The 21044-nt window shown below is 48.1% G+C and overlaps 1 protein-coding gene across 3 annotated transcripts in view; it reads left to right on the top strand.

The window, feature by feature from the left end:
- Positions 1 to 21044, top strand: part of AP2B1 (adaptor related protein complex 2 subunit beta 1) — an 80302-nt gene that overhangs the window by 5721 nt on the left and 53537 nt on the right. For 2 of the 3 annotated variants that reach the window (XM_084299726.1, XM_084299724.1), the window contains exons 1-6: positions 110 to 134; positions 3181 to 3238; positions 5336 to 5441; positions 6187 to 6322; positions 8038 to 8283; positions 19718 to 19908. In XM_084299726.1, coding sequence (XP_084155852.1) covers positions 3202 to 3238; positions 5336 to 5441; positions 6187 to 6322; positions 8038 to 8283; positions 19718 to 19908 — 716 coding nt within the window. In that variant the 5' untranslated portion in view covers positions 110 to 134; positions 3181 to 3201. Of the gene's footprint in view, positions 1 to 109; positions 135 to 3180; positions 3239 to 5335; positions 5442 to 6186; positions 6323 to 8037; positions 8284 to 19717; positions 19909 to 21044 lie in introns of those variants that run through there. The other variant, XM_084299725.1, reaches the window with a different exon arrangement.

The raw sequence follows: 21044 nt of genomic DNA, 5'->3' as shown, positions 1-21044 counted from the left end.
CGCGGCTCCTCTCTATGGTTTTTTGGGGGGGGAGGGAGGGGCGCTTCTCGCGAGGCCGCCCCGCAGCTTCCGCATCCGCCCCGAGGCCACGCCCAGCACCCGCCCCCCCCCCCCCCCGCAGAGTGAGCGGAGCGGTGAGTGGGGGAACTGGGGAGACTGGGGGGGACTGGGAGGGGTACAGGGAGGGGCTGGGGGCACTGGGTAGAGGGGCTGGGGGATACTGGGAGGGGCTGAGGGGACTGGGAGGTACTGGGAGGGGATACTGGGAGATACTGGGTAGGGGGACTGGGGGATACGGGGAGGTACTGGGAGGGGTACAGGGAGGGGGTATAGGGAGGGGCCGGGGGCACTGGGTAGGGATACTGGGAGGGACTGGGAAGGGATATTGGGGGGTACTGGGAGGAACTGGGAGGGGGTATAGGGAGGGGCCGGGGGTACTGGGTAGGGGTACTGGGGGGTACTGGGAGGGGCTGATGGGACTGGGAGGTACTGGGAGACTTACTGGGAAGGGATGTTGGGGGGATACTGGGGGGAATGAGAGGGTACTGGGAGGAACTGGGAGGGGGTGCAGGGAGGGGCTGGGGGCATTGGATAGGTGGACTGGGGGATACTGGGAGGGGCTGAGGGTACTGGGAAGGGGTACTGGGGGATACTGAGGTGTACTGGGGGGGATGGAGGGGGTACAGGGAGGGGCTGGAGGCACTGGATAGGGGTACTGGGGGATACTGGGAAGGCCTGAGGGGACTGGGAGGTACTGGAAGGCTTACTGGGAAGGGGTATTGGGGGATACTGGGGGTGTACTGGGAAGGGACACAGGCGGGGGTTGGGGATGCTGGTGGGGGTATTAGGGAGAACTGGGGGGATACTGGGAGGGGTTGGGGTGAGGAGTTGGGGGGAGCTTGTGAGATACTGGGAAGGGGTGGGGTATGGGGGGATACTGGGAGAGGATACAGGGATAGGGTGGGGGCAAAATACCAGCAGGGGTTACTGGGAGTGGGTGGTGGCTCTGGGGAGGGACTGGGAGGGGATACTGGAATAGGGTGGGGCGATCACTGGTGGGGCACTGGGAGTGGGATACTGGGATAGGGGGACCATTGGGGGGGGACTGGGAGCAGGTGGAGGCACTGGGAGGGCACTGGGAGCGGGCACTGGGCAGGGACGGGGGATGTGTCTGCAACTGGGGGGTACTGGGAGAGCTGTGGGAGGTGCTGGGGGGGTGAGGGGGGGCAGGGGCAGGCGGGGGGCTTCTCCTCGGCTTCACCCCCGGGTCTGATGGGGCTGAGCAGGGGCCAGGACCCCCCCCCCAGTGCTTGTTGGTGCTGTGGAGGGGAACGGGTCTGGTGAAGAGAGGGTAATTTGGGTCCGGATCTTCCCAAGGAGCTTCCCTTTTCCCTGCCGTGCCCTCGGTAGTTGGCTTCTGGGGCTAAATCTCCTCCCTGTCCCTCTGAAGGGAGGGGAGGTGGGCGCCGTGCGGCTTCAGGACCCCTCCTCCTGCCTGCAGGCAGGGGCAGCAGCCAGATGCTGCGGGTTTAAAGGTCAGCGCCGGGACCAGCAGGGCTTCTTCCTTGTAGCTGAACACGATTGGCACGAGGCATGTAGTGCTGTGCCCCTTTTTCCCTGGGTTTCTCAGTCACCTGCTCCTTTGGTCGCTGTGAAATGAATTCGGGGTGACCCAGGTGGGTGGCTCAGAGCCACCAGGAGCAGGAGGAACACCCCCAGAGCCTCCCCCAGGCGGTTTGCTCAGCCGGCATGGCAGGAAGGGAGGAAAAAAACGAGCAGAAAAGGAGAAGGGAGATAAAAACCCAGTCCTGGTGCCTGGTTAGGGGACGTGAGGATCCAGGAGCTGCGGGGAGCTGGGCTCAGCCACAGCTTGCTTCTCCTCTGCCTGCTCAAGGAGGCCACTGGAGGTCTGCGGCATTCCCTCAGCTCCTGGGGGTTCAACTTCTGGTCAGGAAAAGGGTGGCGGTGGTGGTAGGGCTGGTAAAGGGATGGGGAAAGGAAGGGAAGTGTCACGGAGCAGCGAGCTGGTTGTGCGGGTGGGTGTCGGGGCTCACAGCCATGCTCGTCCTTTGGGTGCTGAGCCAGCAAATCTGAGTGGTAAGCAGGGAAAAAATGACTCGCTGCTTTGCTGGTGGCATTTAAGGTTGTATAAGTACATATAAGAGGAAGGGAATTGGGCAAAAAGTAGAAAAAGAAGGGGAAAATAGGAAAAAGCCCCGTTTGGATGTGGTGAGGGTCGCGGGCCCTCGGCGCTCAGGCAGATTGTGGCGTGGGGAGCAGCACGCTGCACACCCTCTGCTTGTTTTTCAGGCAGCGCCTGAGAATTGTTTGAGTCATGTTTGTTAGGAGCTGGCAGCCGCCAGAAGAAGTGCTGGCTCGCCACATGCGTTTGGGTGTGATGCGCCCAGCGTTTGTTTTCGTGGAGCTGCTGGGGCTGATCTCGGAGCTCTGGTAAGCGCCCGCTGGCCCAGCGGTGTTTTTTGGTCCATAAATGTGCAGGGCAGCCCCGAAATCACAGGCTCGTGTGCCTGGCGGAGGTGGGATGGAAGGTCTTGGCAGAGGGATTTCAATTTCAAGCTCGAGAGAGCTGAAAAGTGAAGGCTTTGCTTCGCAACGAAACTGTCAGCTGTTTGGCAGGGTTTAGGAAGACCAAAAGTAGGAAACGAAATGAAGGAGCCTCGGGGGAGGCGTTGCAGAAGGGTTAATGGCTCTTCCCATCGAGGTGCAGCCTGGAGCTGTATCGTTAGGGGGAGTTGGCAGGTCCCTTTGTCTCAAACTTCCACTTCTGGCTTCAAACGGGCAGTGCTTTTTTTGGAAAACAAAATTGTGTACCTGGGGGAAAGACAAGCGCAGCGCGTGTCAAGATCTGCTGAGTGCAGGCAGTTAAAAACTTCCTTTTCATCCTCAGATGGAGCATTTAAAAGCCTCTCACTGACTTTTCCAGCTTGTTGCATTGTGTTTTCACTGACATTGTCCGTGTGAGCCCTCCACGTCCCTGGGTTTGCCGAATAACCCCAGCAGCAGGTGCAGGATGAAGGCTGTGTGTGCGTGCACGTGGGGTGTTTGTTCCTTCCCACACATCGTTTGCTCGCCGATCCGTTGTTCCTCCGAGTTTCTGGGTTGCAAACTGGCTGCTGCCATCTCTGCTGTTTGACTCTTCCTTTACGCTTTTATTTTCAGGTGTCCCAAGGAGCTGGAACCATGACGGACTCCAAGTACTTCACGACCAATAAAAAAGGTGAGCGTGGAGCAGGAGCAGAGCACTGGAGGTGGTGGCTGGCTATTTTTTACTCAGCTCCTTTAACTGCGTGCAGAAGAACTTGTGCCTTTCTGTTAGCTCTGCCCCTGATTCTCGTCTTAATCACCCAGGGAGAAACTTCCGAAGTAGGTCACATGGTGGTAGAAGACAAAAGTGGTGTAATACACAGCTCTGTGATGCACCAAGTGACCCAAATTGTTGGTTTTTCAAGGATCAGAGATCAAAACAGTGGGATATGTGTACAGGTATGGTCAGAAACAGAGGTTTGGTTGTAGGCTTTGAAGCTCAGGACTGAGGATGGTTGTTCAGATGGGCATCATGGGATAAAGTTGATGGAGAGAGATTAATATTTCAGGTGAAAGCATGATTCTCTGCATCAAGCTGACGCAGATAATGGAGGTTTTCTGCTGCTTCTTCCTTCAAAGTTGCAGTGAAATACGTTTGTTTTCCACATGTTCCTTTTAACGTTCACTGGGCTTCACTGTATGTGTGGTGGTCACCTCTCCTCTGGGCAAACAGCAGCAGTTAAAAACTGGAAGGGATCCCTGGGGCTGTTTCACCCATTCACCTCCCCAGGGCAGGACTTTGTTTGCTGGAACAGTCCCAGGCAGATGCTTTTTTTTTTTTTTTTTTTCTTTTCCCGACATGTTCTCAAACAAAACATTGTTTATCCTAGCTCTGCCTGGCTGCAATTTAAGCCTGATGTTGCTCATCCCTTCTCTGGGAGATGTGGAAATGGTTCACATTAACCTCTCCCTTCCAGAACGGCTGAGTGTTTCTAGTGAATGCTCGCTAGTGAAAAAACCACAGTGCTGATCCGTTTCTGAGCTCATACCGAAGCGTAATGAAACATAAAATAAGCAAATGCAGTTCGCTTCGTTCTGAGGAGCGCCTCTGGCTGTAAGTTCAGCGCTGAAGCATCAGCTGTGTTTTTCTGAGATGCCTGCAAGAGGCCAGGGCACACCGGGTGAGCTCTGGTGAGCAAGCTGCTGCTCAGCTCCGGGGCGTGATCTCGGTGTGAGTGATGCTGGCATCTCATGCTCAGGCAGGCGATGCTACAAGTGGTCACTGCCCTCTTCACACAAAGCAGTAACTTCTGTTCGGTGTGAAGTACACGTTGGTCTTCTTGTGCCAGGCTCTTTAGTAATTAGTGCTGCTGCTCTGACAGAATGGCACTGGTGTGTAGGAATCAAAGGCTAGGGGCTAGGAGGTATTTTGTCAGAGATGTTTTGATATTTGTAGTGAACGTGCCCTCCTCAGCCTGTAATTTCTAGTGGCAGTGCTGCTCGCTGTCCTTGCTGGGAAAGGAGCGTTACCCGTCTCGCACTGCTTGCTGTGTCTGGAGCAGGCCTGATAAGCTGCTTTCTGCATGCATTACCCTGTTTTGCAAACTTGCTGTGCTGCTTTTGTGATCCAGCCTGAGCTGCCTCCCCATGCAGCGCTATCTGGAAGAACTGCCATCATGCCAAGGCTGCTCTGGTGACCTCGGCATCGGGGCAGGCTGTAGTTACTTGCTGCTTTTCTTAGCAAGAGCTCTGTCCTTCTAGCCCGGGAGGAATTTATTCCACTGGACTAAATTTGTGCTTTCCCATCTCTATGTATCATGGCAGTTGTGCTACACTGCAGTCTTGTTCTGCTCTTTTCTCACTGCCCCTGCAGGAAGCAAGTGCTGATGGGCAAAACTTAAAAAGTCTGGGCTAAATTCCTAGCTAAGTTTGTTTTTTCTTGCAGGCACGATTCTGGCGTCTCCAAATATCTTCTCATTCTGGTTATATAATGGTTGTTTCTGAGAAACAGATGCTACAGGGATGTGATTTCATGTTCTGAAAGTGGGAGAGCTGCAACGTGCAGTGTGGTTCTTGTTAACGGCTTTCTCATTAGCAAGGTGTAGCCCGTGTCATTCTGAGTGTTGCAGGTTGTTTCTTGTTGCACCGTGTTCTCCATGAAGTCTGACAGCTTCCACCTGCGTTGGGTTTATGGGAACAACAGGCCAGAAGAATAAAAAGTCACTTTCAGTCTCTCTCTAAAGCCAACCCTCTTTCTTCTCCCAAGAACCTCAATCTGTTTTTTTTCCAGGAGAGATCTTTGAACTGAAGGCTGAACTCAATAATGAAAAGAAAGAGAAGAGGAAAGAAGCTGTAAAGAAGGTTATTGCAGCCATGACTGTGGGGAAGGATGTCAGGTAACAGCAAACTTCACCTGTAGCAGCTCTGGGTCTGCTGGGCCTCAGTCAGGAGCACCAGGCACACATCTCTGTCAGAGGCTTCATGGCAGTGTGGTGTGTTGCCACAGAAATTAAGATAAGATAGCAAATGTAGACCTATGACTTCATCTAAGGATGGAGGAACAGATAAACCGGAGGGAAGAAAAAGTAATCTTTTTGTCCGCAACACTTGACCTTCATGTTTAGATCTCTACATCATACTTAGAGCTGCAGATGTCCTTGTGTAACTCTCTGCTTTCTTCTGCAGTGCTGTTTAGAGGCTGACACTTGATATTTGAGTGAAACTCAGCTCATCGGTGTTTAATCTCCTAACCTCTTAAGGGTTTACCAGCTTCTTTGTAAATGTCTTGCATTACCAAAACATTTTACCAAAGCATCCGTTTTTCTTGTTGGTTAATTCCCAGGCCTGGCATGGTAAAGTCTTCTTGTTTGGTGAAATCCCTAATTAAAACACTTGAAAACTGATGCCTTTTTTTTTTTTTTTAAAACCTGTTCCAGACACTGATCTGGTTAAAACCCATAAAAAAAAAAATTATTAAACTGTTATAAAACTGTTTTGGGAGGGACGTGACCTGTCATTAGACTGCACAATAATTAGAGTTGAACTTGTTTTCTTGGCTTCCTTGGTGTTGTTGCTATCCCTTTGCATACTGTGTGATCTCACTGCTTATTCTCTGTTCTTGCTTATCTCTTGTCTATCCAGCTCGCTCTTTCCCGATGTTGTGAACTGCATGCAGACTGACAACTTGGAGTTAAAGAAGCTGGTGTACCTGTACCTGATGAACTATGCCAAAAGTCAGCCAGATATGGCCATTATGGCTGTCAACAGCTTTGTGAAGGTAACTTGTTCCCACAGCTTATCAGAAAGCAGCTCAGCACAGTGATTGTCACCATTTCTCCTTCGCCCTTTAGCCTTTCTGAGCTGTTGTTGACCTCAGCTTTTGGACCAGAGTCTCTGCGTGGGGAGGTACACATAGGGTAGTAGGAAATAAGGAGTTGACAAATCTGGGGCCTTTCTCTTGCTGCCTCTACTTATTGCAGAGGAGATGGTTTAAGTGCTGCAGAAAGTGGCTATGAGGGAGCAAGCTCCAGGAAAAGCTGCTTCTATCATTTTGCTAATCATCATTGAAGACCACCTGCTGTCACTGGATGGCAGGATAGATATTTTTCATCTTCCAGCCTTTGTAGTAGCTCTGTCATACAGATATGTATTTTTTTGTATGTCTCAGCTGTGCACTGTATAGAAAACCGTTATCTGTGGTGAAAATGAAAGGCAGTTCAATGGAAAATAACAGCCTGATTGTAGTGTTGCCTTTAGTTCTGTTGTCAAGTTGCCTCTCCTTATCTAGGAAATGTTATTTCAGTCTCATGTTATGTAAGTTAAAACCTGGCGCTTAGAAAAACTTTGAGGCTCCCCTGAAGCATTACAAAATTCCAGAAACTGGGGAATCTGGTGGTGGTTTGAGTTTCTAGTATGTGTGAGGCTGAAAGGTGAGAGGAGCTAGGCTGAGAGCAGGCCTGTTCTGGCCAGGGATGATGTCCCTACCTCCCTCTGCAGGCTCTTGGAAGGAATGTTGTTGTCTGGCATACCCTGAAAGCATAATTCTGTTAGAACAGGCTAACAAACATATCTGATGTCTATTTTGGCAAGCTGAGGGACAAGTGTTTGTAAAGGGAAAGTGTTGTGCTAGTCTGCCCTAGTTCAGTGATTCGCGTCAGGTTCCCAGTTCAGGGTGGTAAGAGATGTCACTTCTCTTGTGTGCTTTGGAACTGATGCCTCTGGATGTGTTTCAGCTACAGGATGTTAAAACAGTGAAAGGTAAGTTTGCCTTGCTCTTTTGTAGGTCATTTTGCATCCATCCTATTATAAGGTGAATATGGAGTAGTGTTGCTCAGAGATGTGGATGGATTGGGTAGGGTAGGCTAAGAGATTAGCTGTAAAACCTACTGAATTTTTAAAGTTGTGTGGAGAACTATGCAGGTTTGAAATTCAGTCTTCTCATCAGAAAAGTGCCTCTAGACTAGCCTTTGCCTGGTGCTTCTTTCCTTGCAAATGTAAGGGATGCTTACGTCTAAGCCTGATGGCCTGTGAAAAACAGGCCTTGTTGACTATTGTGTTAAGTTTCATTGTTGACTTTTCCCATTATATTATCTTGCTCCTTTAAAACAGTAAGGCTGGAAACCAGTATTGTATTTTATTCTGAAAGAAGCCTGCAGATGGTGAGAGATCCCTTTCCAGCACAGCTGGACTTTAGATTTGGCTGCTAGATCATGTTGAAGGAGGCTTTGCTTGGGGAGAAACAAGGGACACAGATCACAATTTTACTTTTTTGCAAGCTATCATAGCCTGAAAACATTCTGAGATGGTACAGAACGTTTCTGTGAACCAGTAAGTTCCACCTTTTGTCCCCGCACTGAATTCACTGCCTTTTTTAGCACTTAATCAGAGAGAATGGCTTTTGTTTGAAATAAGAACAGCATGGTTCTGACCAGAGGTAAGACATTAGTGGCTAGTGGCACAGATTTGATGACTTTGTGTTCTGCCTGCCTGCAGGACTGTGAAGACCCAAACCCTCTCATCCGTGCCCTGGCTGTCCGTACGATGGGATGCATCAGGGTGGACAAGATCACAGAGTATTTGTGCGAGCCTCTTCGCAAGTGTCTGAAGGATGAAGACCCTTACGTTCGAAAGACTGCAGCTGTCTGCGTGGCAAAGCTGCATGACATCAATGCCCAGATGGTGGAGGACCAGGGCTTTCTGGATTCTCTGCGTGACCTGATTGCAGACTCCAATCCCATGGTAATGTACCCGTACTTCCCATGCACTGCCTGAGTTTGGAACAGGCAGATAATCAGGAGTTTGAAGGCTTTTTAATTGCAGCTGATGCACCGTGAGGAATGCATTGATTAGAGAAACACTACTTAGGAAAATAGGACATGGCTTCTGTTCTTAGGTCTGTTGGGGCTTTTGTCTGTTTTACCTGTCTTAAGTACTGCAGCAAGTTTAACCTCCTGGTCAAATGACTCAGAAAAGCAGGGTGAGAAATACTCTTTTGGAGGCTGCTACTTTGGCTACAGCCCCTGGCTGTTGCCTTCTGCAGGCTTTGGCTCTTGGATTGAGAGAGTAGATGAATTCACTCACTAATCCAGATAAATCCACTGGCCTGTAATGAGTGAAGGGAATTGCTGCTTACGTTTTCAATGAAGTTAAATGAATTGCCAGAGAAGAGGTGGAGGTCAAGACCAAGAATTTCACAGGGGTAACTTACCAGCTAAATCTTGTTTTCACGGATAAGTGTCTATTTGCATATAAGCATTTTACGCTTATTTTGCAATTAAAAGATGGTGGACAATGGACTGAAGTGCCCCGATGCATAATCCTTTCATTCAGTGTTTTTTCCTGTGATTTGCCAGAATTCAGTGAGCATACTGCTAACATTCTGATTCTACCAAGAGGGAAAACTTCTAAGATTTGGTTTAACTCAGAGTTTTAGGAAGTGACTGCTTTTTTAAGCTCTTCTAGAGTACAGATCTGATGGTCTCTGCTTGAAGACATCATTTCACATCATGAGGGTGGGTCTAACAACTCATTCTATGCTGCATGAATCAAACCATGTAAAGCAACGTGCTGTCTTGCTATAGCTATCTTTGGGCAGCTCTGGCTGAATCCAGTGTGGGTGGTGAGGTACCACCCCCTGCAGTAGAGAGCGAAGGCTGCTGTCTGCTTTTCTTATGGCTTCTTAGAAATAAAACCAAAGGTGTCTGGCTTTCACAGGCACAAGTCCGTGAGCAGTGGTGCATACCAGAAGATAGAGGTGCCTATTACTGCTGGTATCAGTCTCTTTTACAAGCTCTTCTCTTTTCATGCCTCTCCGAATTTATTATGCCAGGCTTCTGCATGAATACTGATGACTACTTGAAGATGCTCTCTCTGTCTTGGTAATTTTGAGCCATAAGGAGAACACCTGCTTTTTATGAATTTGATATTGAGAGTGCCTTACAGCCTCTGAAGGTACTTGATTGGGCTGCTTTAACTCCACTTAAATACTGGCCCCGACCTTTACTGGTTCACGGGCCGTGATGGAGAGCTGTGGGCAGGCATATAACCTGCTTGTTTCCTAGCCTTGGTTCCAGCTTTCTAATTTCCTTCTCCTGATTCCTCACAGCCACGTGGATGTGAGTTGAGGAGCTCAGACTGAAGTGCTGCAGTCCTTAAGGAGAAATGAATAAGGTTTTGCTTGCCCTTTCTGCTCGTTGATCTCTGTGGAACTGTTTTGGTAAATGAAGCAGTGGCTGTTAGGAGAGAACCGATGTATATTTCGAAAGCACATTAACTGAACGCTGACTGAAATGAATGGAGAGAAGGGGAGAAATACCAAAGGGCAGAATATGCTTCATTTGATAAATAAACCAGCGAAAGTAGCGTAGGGATTCCTAATCAAACATCAGTACAACTAATGAGCTCCCTGGTGGTAATGAAGATGGTCTGGGACAGAAAATCTTTGCAGCTGAAACTCTGCAGGACCCGTATCATACCTACCTGCTTGCCCTGAAGCTGAGGATTCACAGCAGGAGAACACAATTTGGAGGAGCGATGGTGAGGAAGGAGGGAGGCCTGTGCTGTGTTTTCAGATCTTCCCATGCACTGGGAAGATTGTGTGACCAGCTTCCCAGGCAGACAGGGCATTCATTATGTTCTCGCTTTTTAAGCGTGCATGGGGAGAGATTTTTATCAGTTTTGGGGCCCTTATAGATGCTGACTTAACGCAGTATTTAATTTGGTTACAACTTTTAGTAGATACAGATATTCCTTCGAGTTAAATTTGCTGCTTTGGTCTCCTTTGTGCCTCTAGCACAGTTGCTCCCCCAAGCACAGGAGTTATCCATGCCTAATTAAGTTCATCTTCTTAGTCAAGCTATCCAGCTCATTCCTGCTTTCTCCATGTGAAACTCAAGTGGGGGTTTGCTTGCCAAATAAATTATGTTTATGTGCAAGCTGGTATTTATCAAGGTGTTACTCCATGTGGAAATCAGGTGGAATGCAGCCCTGCTTGGAGGCTTCTGTTAAGTAAAAAATGTATCAGTATCAGATATCAAAAGGAAGATTAATGGAAAGAATGGTACAGATACATCCATCCTTGTGGCATATTCGTCTGTAAATGGTGCATCTCATTTATTGCAACTTGTTAGCTAAACTCAGTCATGTTTTTGTTATTTTAAATGCTTCTCTTCTTTGATATCTGGTGGAAACAGGCACATCAGACGTTTAATGAAGCAGAATGTTTTTAGACGGGAAATCCACACTTGCTCTGTCCTCTGAAAAATGAGGGTTTTTAGTAGGAGCTAAAAAAACCTCCTGTTGAAAAATAGTCCTCAAGAAGGTTTTTAGTCCTCTCCTGTAACTGGCTGCCTCTAGCACACGAGCAGGCACTCGCTGCTCAAGCTGGGTGCTGTGCAGAATAACAGCTCCATCTGTGGCTTGTGATTGTGCAGGGATCAGGGTGTGTGAGCTCAAATCACCCTCCTCACAGAGGTTGCTGATGCTATGTTGGAGGTGACCTTGTCAGAAACACTCTTTTCATGTTTTTGGAACTAGCAGTTTATTATCACAGAATCACACAAAAAAAAGGGACTGGGGATATTCAGGGCTGTCGAGGTGCTTCCTTGAAGAGGTGCAGGGCCAAATCCTTGCAGATGAGCTTGCTGTAGCTGTGATTCAAGGACTGGCACCTGAACCTGGTAGTTCACTGCCTGCTTCTGCAGCATCCCTGTGGTAGCTTTGCTGCTTCTCCTGAGTGAATTAATGCAGACTCTAATCACGTCTGTATGCTATGGGTATATATGGCAAGCTACCATATGGGTTGGTGGCTTACTGCGTTTCAGCTGAGTACCCGAGATGTGTCTTTCTGTGGGCAGTGGGCCAGGAACACGTACGGTGACGTGGTTCAGTTCCTGCGTGGTTACACTGCAGAAGTCTGATTAGGGATGGAGTCTTTAATCTCATTTTGCATGTGGGCCTAAATTGGTGGGGGCTGCCCTTTTGTCACTTGGCATCCTGCTGAAGAGTTTCCCTTCACAGGGTGAATCCTTGCTTCTTCCAGATGTGTCTCAGGGCAAACAGCTTCCCTTCACTGCTCAGTGTCTCCTCATGTGAAGCTCAGCAGAACCAGGTCGGAAAGAATATAAAGCTAGGGCCTGGACTTAAGTGCTCTTGGACTTGCTCCATCCTAAGGGCTTTTCTTGCTGGTGGCTTTGGTATAGTTCAATCCGGACAGCCTGTGCTCCCCCTGATCCTCACGCTTCTCTAACAAAACAGTTTGAGGAGGACACCCCAGGATTTGTGTGTTCTCACACAGGATGGCAGATTTCTGCCCAATGCTGTTCACACCCAGCGTTAGCAGATGATAGTGAAGTGAGAGGGGTAGCTCTCTGACGTGGCTGTTTATGGCCAGGGGCTCTCTGAAGTATTTTGGAGGACAAACTTCTTTTTCTTCATCCTGGTGTGTTGTTCTGACTCTTGTGCATCGGACCCAGTGACTGACTGCCTGTCGTTAGAACACTGCGAGCTCTGAGCCCTGGTGATGGAGAACAGGACCACGAGATGGCAGCAGCTTAAAACAGAACCCAAGCTGTTTATAGTTGGACACCTTATTTTGTAACTAGTTCCCTTCTGGCTTTTATCACTGCACTTCTTGTTTTTGCCCAGGAATGTAAATATTAGCAGAGAAACATAAGAGGAAATCCATCTTAAGCCTTACTGGTCTTTTAATATCTGAATGGAACAACGTTTCCCTCTCCAAACACTTTAAATCCTTGACCTCCTAGGGTAACTATTAACCCGTGGAATGATTTTCTTGTCAATCTGTGTTCTCCATGAGGCTTCAGTTTGGTTGGTGTCGCCTTCTCCCAGTTCTCTGGGTGCTATTGGATTTCTAATTCCTTGTCTCATTTCTTCTCATATTCTGCCCTGTCTCTGTGATGCCCTGGATCGCAGCTTTCACAGGTGTGGCTGTTCCGCTCCTGTTTTTTCCTGGGCTGTGTGGACATAGCACTTACTCGTTGTCCAGGAGCATGTCATGTTTTCCACCATCTGTGCATCCCCCCAGCTTATTGGCGAAACGCTGCTGTGAATCCATACGAAGTAAACTGAGATCACAAAACAAGCTGATTAGCAGAGGCACCGTGTGTGTAGAATACAGTTGCTCTTTTGTTGTGCTTCTCTTTTTGCCTTTAGCGTTTAATAACACGCAGCAAGAAGGGAATCTATTGAGCCCTGGCAACCAGAGGAGACGAGGTTCCTCTTGATTTAGTCACAATCCCCTCTAGCAGCATCAAGTTTTGGACTAGGCTGAAAACCCATTGATCTGTATCACGGTGTTCTCTTCCTCTCCTGCTGTGACTGCAAGCCCTGTAGGTTCCTGCTCTGCCAACCAGAACTTCAGGTGTACGCTTGGGCTTCCTGGAAGACTTTATGGAGGAAGAGTTCTTTCTCCTGCTGTTTATATTCTTTCTTTTCTCCTGTTACTGGCAAGCTGCGTGTCCCTCTGGGGCTGGGTCTGAGGTATGGGCCTGTTCAGGAACAGAGGCAGCTTTTACCTCCTGGGCTGTCCTCTGCTGCATGCTTTGCAGGAATTTTATTCCTCTTTTTGTAATAAAGCTGAGAAATGAACCCCTTGCCAAGAAGCTGGTGGTGGTCCTCTGAGTCCCAACAGGGTTTTGTGGGAAGCAGAGTTTGGGATGTGGGACTCTTCTTGTCTGACTGGGGGTGGAACACCACCTTTTTCACAGGCACAGGAGAGCTTTTGTCTCTTGGGGAAACTTGGACTTCTCACAGCTCTATTTTTTTTCCCTCTTCAGCTGATGTTTTATGTAGTGCCAAGAGTGAACCGCTGCTCCCAGATGACTTTGAGATCCCTGCTTGTGCGAGCTGTAAGGACTGGGAAATTCACACTAGTGTGGAGCTGAACCCTGCTGGGAGCTGTGGGCTGTGCAGCATGTCAGCAGCCTGGGGCTGCCCCCAGGACACCCTGCCTGCCTCGCTGGGCGCAGCGTTTCTCTTCTTTTCAGCCTGGGTGTTGCAGTGAGGGCTGTCTCCTGGTGCCGCTCCTATGTGTAGGTTGTGGTGTGGATTTTAAACATTTGTGGTGCTAGTGGAGCTAATATTTCCTTCTGGGAGACACCTCACGGTGTTGGCAGGCATCAGTAGGTGCAATTGTTGACCCAGTGTTGCGTGCATTAGTCGATGAGAACACTGCTTAGGGGCTAATTAAGTTGAGTGGCTCCACACTGGGGCTTTTTATAGGGTGCTCCTGCTGTTTACCTGAGGCTACTTGGGAGGGAGAGTAACGCTTTCTGCAGAGAAGCCAGACAGTAGCAAGCTGGAAATGAAATAGGGCCGGGTTGCAGAGCAGCATGTACAAAACAGTGTTTTTCTCTTCCTTTTGGGTGCCCTCGCTCTGGCAGAGATGCGACACATTGTGTAATAATGCACAAATTTCCATGACTGCACCGAGTCTGTCCTCACAGACCCCTCGTTCATAAAGCCTAATTGACAAACTCATCCCTCACAGCTTGTCTCCTTCCAGTTTTTGCTGCCAGTGTGTCTAACTTCCAAAGTGTTAGTCCTGCTGATTAGACCCTGCCAGGATTTCTGGTATCAGTTAGGGTGCTGGGGAATTCTGTCAATGTGTGCCTAGATGTTACATTTTCCATCAGAACAGACACTCCTAGCTATTGACAAGCACAAAGCACTGCAGCTATGATGTTTTGTTACCCCCCAGTTCTCCCTCCTTTCAGGGCTAATTAAAGTTTTTGTTGATGTTCAGCTTTGGCTCCCTTCTAAGAAGGCTGCTTGGTTGAGAGGGACCCCTGTTTGCCACTGGATGGTGCCAGTGAGAACCTCTGCAAGGGAAATTGCCAAAGGACTTAGTAAAAAGCTGTAAAAGAAATGCTTCTGGTGTGTGATAGGTGCTTGGTCCTACAGTGGGTGGGAGAAGGTTGAAGCCAGGCTGGGGTCAGACCCCAGTGCTTTCTGGAAGAGGCTGAGGGGGTTGCAGATCCTCAGTGGCTTCCTGCAGAGCTTGGTTTCCTGCACTAGGATGCTCGATTGCACCAAGGAGAAATCCTTGGTATTGAAGACATCCTTGAGCACCTTCCTGCTCACCCACCATAAGGGGTTCGACAGCTGGGGGAGCGTGGTTTCCCATCTTATAGCTGACACATCCTGATCTTGCAAGGACAAGAGCAGGAGCAGTGTTTTAGCCTGCCACCAAGTAGTGTTCTTCTGCAGTGCTTTGTACGAAGTGCAGAAACCAGTTAGGGCAAGCACGCCATGAGAAACGCATCACTTCGCCTTCCCTGCCATCGCCACCTCCAGAAAAATTCATCCCACTTGCGAAAAGCAAGCAGGAGGCCTTCCCCACCCCACCCAGGCAATTTCTGGCTCCCTGGGCAGGAGCTGATTGCTTTCCAGCAATATGTTTCCAGAGTTTTAGGCACTGAAGCACAGCCTGCTGGAACGAAAGCTGTGGAAGACGAACGACTTCCTGAGAACCCTGTCACAATTCGAGCTGGACAGGTGAGCTGTTCCTTCCCAACACTATGCAGAGACTGGAGATGTTTTAGTCTCCCAGATGTAATGCTCTACGCACGTTACATGCATTGTGAGATATTCATACAGGCTCTCTGCCTTGCCTGCTTGGGCCATTTAAATGAAAGGTGGTGCCTGGCTTTCTTGAGGATGGGAGCCTCCAGCGAGGTGGGGAAGGCTGCCTTTCCTCAGCATCTTTTCGAAGCCCCTTGATTTTTCTTCCTTTCCTCCTCCCTTTAACAGAGCAGTGAGCTGAAGGTTCCTGCTAGGCAGCAGAACGTTGTATTTCATTAACCACATTACACACTTGGTTTAATTTCCAATTAGCCTGGGCTGCTAGTGAAATAATCTGATTGCTTGGGCTGTTCGGTGTTCTAGAGCTGCCGAGCATCCTTCCTGCCCCCCGAGCCCCTTTTCCATGTGGGTTGATAGGCAGACACTCGGGTTTTCACCCACCCCCTTTCCTCCTTGTCGATGTGCTTGATGCCATTTGCTCTGAGCTAAAGGTTTGAGCTGCCAGAAGGAATAACTGGCAAACGAGAGCTCCTACCTCTGCAGCGCCGCGCGAGGTCGGATCCGGTCTCCTGGGCTGCGGAGGGGGGAGTTGTCTGTACGTGGGTTTAAGTTGGGTTCTCGCTGAAACTGTAATGCAGTTTTAAGTGCAGGCTTTCATTTTTAATAAGAGCCTGCGAGATTTAGTTATCCTGCTCCCAGTGACACTGCTCTGAGAGTCTGAAGTTTGGTGGGAGATTGGAGCCAAGAAGCAGGGTGATTGTCATTCGGCTCAGCTGTGCTCCGAAGGGATGGTGCTGTGACTGCCTCTGAATAATGCTGAAATGTACCCGGGGTGGATGGATATAAATCAGCAAGCCAGCGAGCTCTGATGGTGATTGTTATTACTATTTAATCTTCAATCTGTTCTGCATTTGTACTTTCGGGTTATTTTTTAGGCTGGTTCTTATTGAAAGACTGTATTTGTAGTGAGTCAGGTGAGGCGTTCTGCCATGCACATGCCTGAATACGTGGTCTTATTTCAGCTTTCATAAGACACGGCTTATTTGTCCCATTTTTCTACATTTTATTATTTTCTAAAACAGTGCTTTTCAGTGTTTTTACTCCATTAATCTTTCCCTCAGACTTGTTACGCATTTGGATTAAAAAATTGCGGTTAACTTACAAGCTTTAGCCTTTAAAAATGATGATTTCTGTTTATTCATTGTTTTGGGCCCCACTTCTGTGACTAGTGGCCTGTTTTTTCAAGGCTTTTGAGAACTAGAACACTACACTGGATGTTAGGTTGTCCTTTGAGTTTGCTTCCAATATGTGGAATAAGTCCTCTAGCTCTCAGCTGGTTTCTCATCAACTGAACTCGTTGAGTGTTTTGAGAAGCAGAGGATGCCCTGCAAGGAGCTTAGGGCTGGCTCTTTCTCCTCAGCCAAGGTATGGCATCTGCTGTGAAATGTCTCCAGTTCAGTGGTCTGACTCTTGTTGTTCTATACCAAAAGTAAAGCTCCAGCTTTATTTATAATTTGTCCCTCAGTATCACCATCTTTGCTACTTATTTTCAAGGTGTCAGCCTTGAAAACCTATTTTTCAACTGACACGTCGCTCGTTTTATCGCCTTGTTCTTCGCACTTGCTGTTTGGTGCAGCTGGACTTCGTTATCTCGCGTTGCTGTGCTGAGGAAGGGGGATCAGCAGAGCTGAACACAAACCTACAGCTTCGAGGCTGAACCTTTCTTTGGCTAAGTCCTGCTGAAGTTGGTGGGGTGCTGGTAATGTTGCTACTTACAGAACACTTTTTTCTGAATATTTCCAGTAACATGGACGTGTTTGCCAGAGCATACCAGTTAGTTCCCCAGGTGATGTAATTGTTGTAATTCATGAAGCCAGCGGCAGTGCCAGTGAGGAGAGGTGAGCGTGTCTACTTGAACCAGTGTTTATGTTGGACCGCTTCCTGAAATCTGTTTTCATTTCAGCTGTGCTGTGGCTGTGTAAAAAGCCTTGAAGATGCTAATTATTTTTGTTGGCATACCATAACATATCAATATGTTCAGTGTGAATCGCCAGCAAGTATTTATTTATTTATTTTTAAATCAGTGTTGCTTAAAGTTTGTTGAAGACACTCCCCATCCCTTTCCACCTCCTCTTTAGGTTCATTATCTTGTCACCACGCTGACAGCGGCGCTGTCCTGCTCAGGTAGAAGGTGAGGACAGCGGTGGTTGTGGACTATGAGATTGTATCTGCCAGCCAGTCTGGCAGAACCGAGCTGCCACCAAATGTTTCAGTCCCTCCCAGTCCTTTTTCTAGCATGCTTTAGGGTGCAGCCTGGGGTCTTCTTGGGCATCATGCAGTCTGATGTTCCTTCTTTTGGATGCTTTTAATGAAAATCTGACACACTTGATCCAGCAGGCTGCCATTTAGTGTCCCATCCTCAGCTGGATTTGGATACTTGCGTTCATACTGCCCTGCTAGTTCCTGAAAAGAGCCCCAAAAATCCTAAAAGCAGGACGTTGGTTGGGGTCCCTGCGGAGCAGGTGACCCAAGAAGCAGCATTTCTGTTCAGCTTGTGCCTGTGGCAAACCCCAAGGGACAGACTTGGCTTAGCCTGCCAGGGAGGAGACAAGTGCAGCTGCTTTGACTTGTACTTGCCCCAGGGCTTGGGATATCCACGAGGCCTAATTACAGCAATGAAGTTAGTGCTTGGCAGCATGAGTTCATTTGCAGAAGCGCAGCCCTGTGCCTTAGTGCAGCTGGCAGGTAGCTTTCTGCAGTGCTTTCATTCTGTCCCTTCCTTTTTTTTTCCCCCTAAGTCCTCATTTCGTTTTATAAGTGCTTTTTCATAATGGTTTTGAATTTTTAAGTTGCTTTTGTGGTTTGTTTTCACTTGCAAATTTCTGAAGTTTAATGAAATTAGAGCTGTCTCTTCAGTTTTATGCTGCGTCACATTAACCATTCAGGAATTAGGCAAATTAAATAATGGCAATATCTTAATAAGTAACAGCAGCATATCTTAATAAGTAACTCATTAAAACAGCACAGGAAGACAGCAGTTCTGATTGCTAATGCTTTTGGTGACAGAAGGCTCATTCAGCTAATGAAATTCATAAAATCTTGGATCAGAATCCTATCTGTGACCTCTAGGTGTGAAATGCAAAACAATCAACATTGCTGTGCCTGCGCGATGACTTTGGAATAGATTCGCTTAATGACAATGCAGCCTCTCTTCTGGTCGCACTGTTCTTGTGTTGTGTGCTGCATCAAAAACCTCTTCAGTCATCTGAGAAACACGAGATTTTTAATAACATCTCTGCCTTAATTCCGTGGAAAATCCTACAAGGCTTCATCTGAGCAGGTTTGCCTTTTGAGTTGGGGATGACATGGTATATACACTGTAGAATATCCTGACAATACCTCTTCATTGGGTATATCAGTTCTGTGTGTCAGACTCAGGTTTAAATCCCTGTTCTAGTTAAACAAATGAAACGTTTATTCTCGAAGGGAACAAATAGAAAAATCTTCTATTTTTGTGTATGAATTCTGCAACTCTTCTATTTTAAAGGTCTTTGTGTGACATCTGTTAAAATAACTTCAGAGCTTGAGCATGGAAGTAGGAATCAGAAGCTTGTATTGCTTCTCACTCTTGTCAGACTGTGCCCTTGACCTCCTCAAGGAAGCAGATCGCTTTCATCCATACGAAGAACAGGGAAGACTTTATATTGTCTTAAGTACAGCAAGAACGTTTTCAGTGCTGAGTTGTGCTTTAGCAGGACTCCATAAAGTGCCTTGCAGCCTGTTGGGTTCTATGGAGACTATTTGCGATTGAAAGATGCCTTATTAAAAATATAATGGGAGCTGGCCATCGTAGGGAAATTGTGGGTTTGCTTTCCAACAGAGTGACCTGGCAGAATTGCTACAGGGAGAAAGGCCACCTGGCACCTGCCTTCTCTTATAGGGGAGGTGGTTCTCATTTCTTGGATTGCGTTAAGCCGTTTGTCACAGGGCTGCCAAGGGGAAATCAGGCAAGAGGCATCCCTCCCTGAATGAAAGCAATGAAAGGTTTTGAGACCTTGGCTGTGTCAGTTGAGCATCTGGTGGAAAGGGGGGAGATGAAGCTTCCAAGGTGGAAGCCTGGAGCCTGCAGAAGGTGAGATGTTCTGCTCCATCCCTGTGGGCATCCTGATGCCATCTCTGGCTCCTTCTGCTGCGAGGTCTCCTGTGAAGTCGTGGTCCCAGGTCCCCGTTCTGTCCAGGGACATCTTTATCTTTTGTCTGTGATAGACGAAACCATTTTCAGGCTGTAACTTCTCTAGCAAAATGCTCTTTACACCTGCGCTGACTGTCCATGTTTCCCATGTTTGTCAGCAGCCCCCTCCTGCTGTGCTGCTGTTCTTTCACTTCTTCCCCAAGAGACTTCACATTTTGGCAAAGAGTAAGGTTGCGGTCGAGCTGTGGGTTCTCCAAGTTTTTGGAGGTTGTACTGGGTCTCTGAAGGCTCTGATGACTGACATGGTGGCTGCTGCGAGCAGGCACCAGGATCTCCGTGTTTTCCCCATGAAACCCATGCTAAGCTCAAGCTAATCCCCATCAAGCCTCTGAAGACGTGCTAGCAGGGAATACATCTCCTTGTCTCCTCTCCTCCCAGGTGGTAGCGAACGCCGTCGCTGCTTTGTCGGAAATCAGCGAATCGCATCCCAACAGCAACCTGCTGGATCTCAACCCTCAGAACATTAACAAGCTGCTGACGGCTTTAAATGAGTGCACGGAGTGGGGCCAGATCTTCATCCTGGACTGTCTGTCCAACTACAACCCCAAGGATGATCGTGAAGCTCAGAGGTATGTTGGATCCCGCTCTCTGCGCGGGCCACCTGGGGTTATTTGGTAGAAGAGCACTTGCAGACTTGTGGCAGTGTCACCTCTCTGAAGAGGGCTTGTGTTGACAGGGTCTCTGTGTTCAGGGCTGTAGCAGCACAAGTAACACTTGAAGTACAAGTAGCTTAAGGAGGCAAGTTTGGGGAATTTGGGCTGATGCTGGAAACCTGCCTCTTCCCTTTGCAGAACCAATTTCTTTTGTTGGCTGACTTTTTTTCTCCTCTCCCTTTAAACGGCCAGACCTTACTGAAATTGACCCTACTAAGAAAGCACCAGCCCAAGACCAACACTATAACAATGTTAGACCCATCTGGAAGCACTATTTGGGGGGTTTCCTGCTCTAAAGCAGAGCTTTCAAGTCTTTTCTGCTAATTTGAGAGGCAAAAAACCCTTAGGTTTGGGGGCTTCCATACTACTGCAGGTCTGAGGCTGGAAGGTTTTTCTTTTTTCCCCACTAAAAGCTAGTCTGTGATAAAAACTAAAGGTAATTTTTTAAAAAAATACTTATCTCTCCAAATTCTCCCTTGTGCTTCTACTTTTAGTTCTAATGACTAAAGCTATATACAGAGACCTTAGGTTTACCTAGTATTAATTCACACACTTCAAGCCTCCTCCTGATCTGTGTCCAAAATTGCAAAAAGTCATATTTTGTACCCAAGAAAACAAGGAACAAGCAAGGAAAGTTACTTGGAATCAGGGAATTCTCAGACTTGATTTCATGTAAAAAGTGGGATGGAGGGGAAGGATGGGGCACGAGCCCACAGGAAAAATGTGATCGGGCCGTCTGTGATTTGCTGGGTTTCTTTGGTAACTCTGCTTTTTTGAGGCACATCAGATAATCCACTTTTTTAAAAAGGCCTGCCAGTAGCCTTACTGATTTTTCCACCTCCCTCCCCCTTGTGCTCGAAGAGGCAGTGCCAGAAAGCAGATATTAATGAGTGCTAGAAACCTGCAGAGATCTCCGGGGTGCCAGGCTGGTATTGTCCTAGCTCTGTCAGAAAGGGACCACTAGTCTGAGCAGCTGTGAACATGTCCCAGTTCCTCAGCCTTAATTCAGCTACAGTGGAGTGTAAAACTGGCTGGGCAGTAACAACTTCTCC

Source organism: Netta rufina (genome assembly GCF_964035555.1).
Source record: "Netta rufina genome assembly, chromosome: 21".
Taxonomy (NCBI): Eukaryota; Metazoa; Chordata; class Aves; order Anseriformes; family Anatidae; genus Netta; species Netta rufina.
This window is presented reverse-complemented; position numbering and strand designations above follow the sequence as displayed.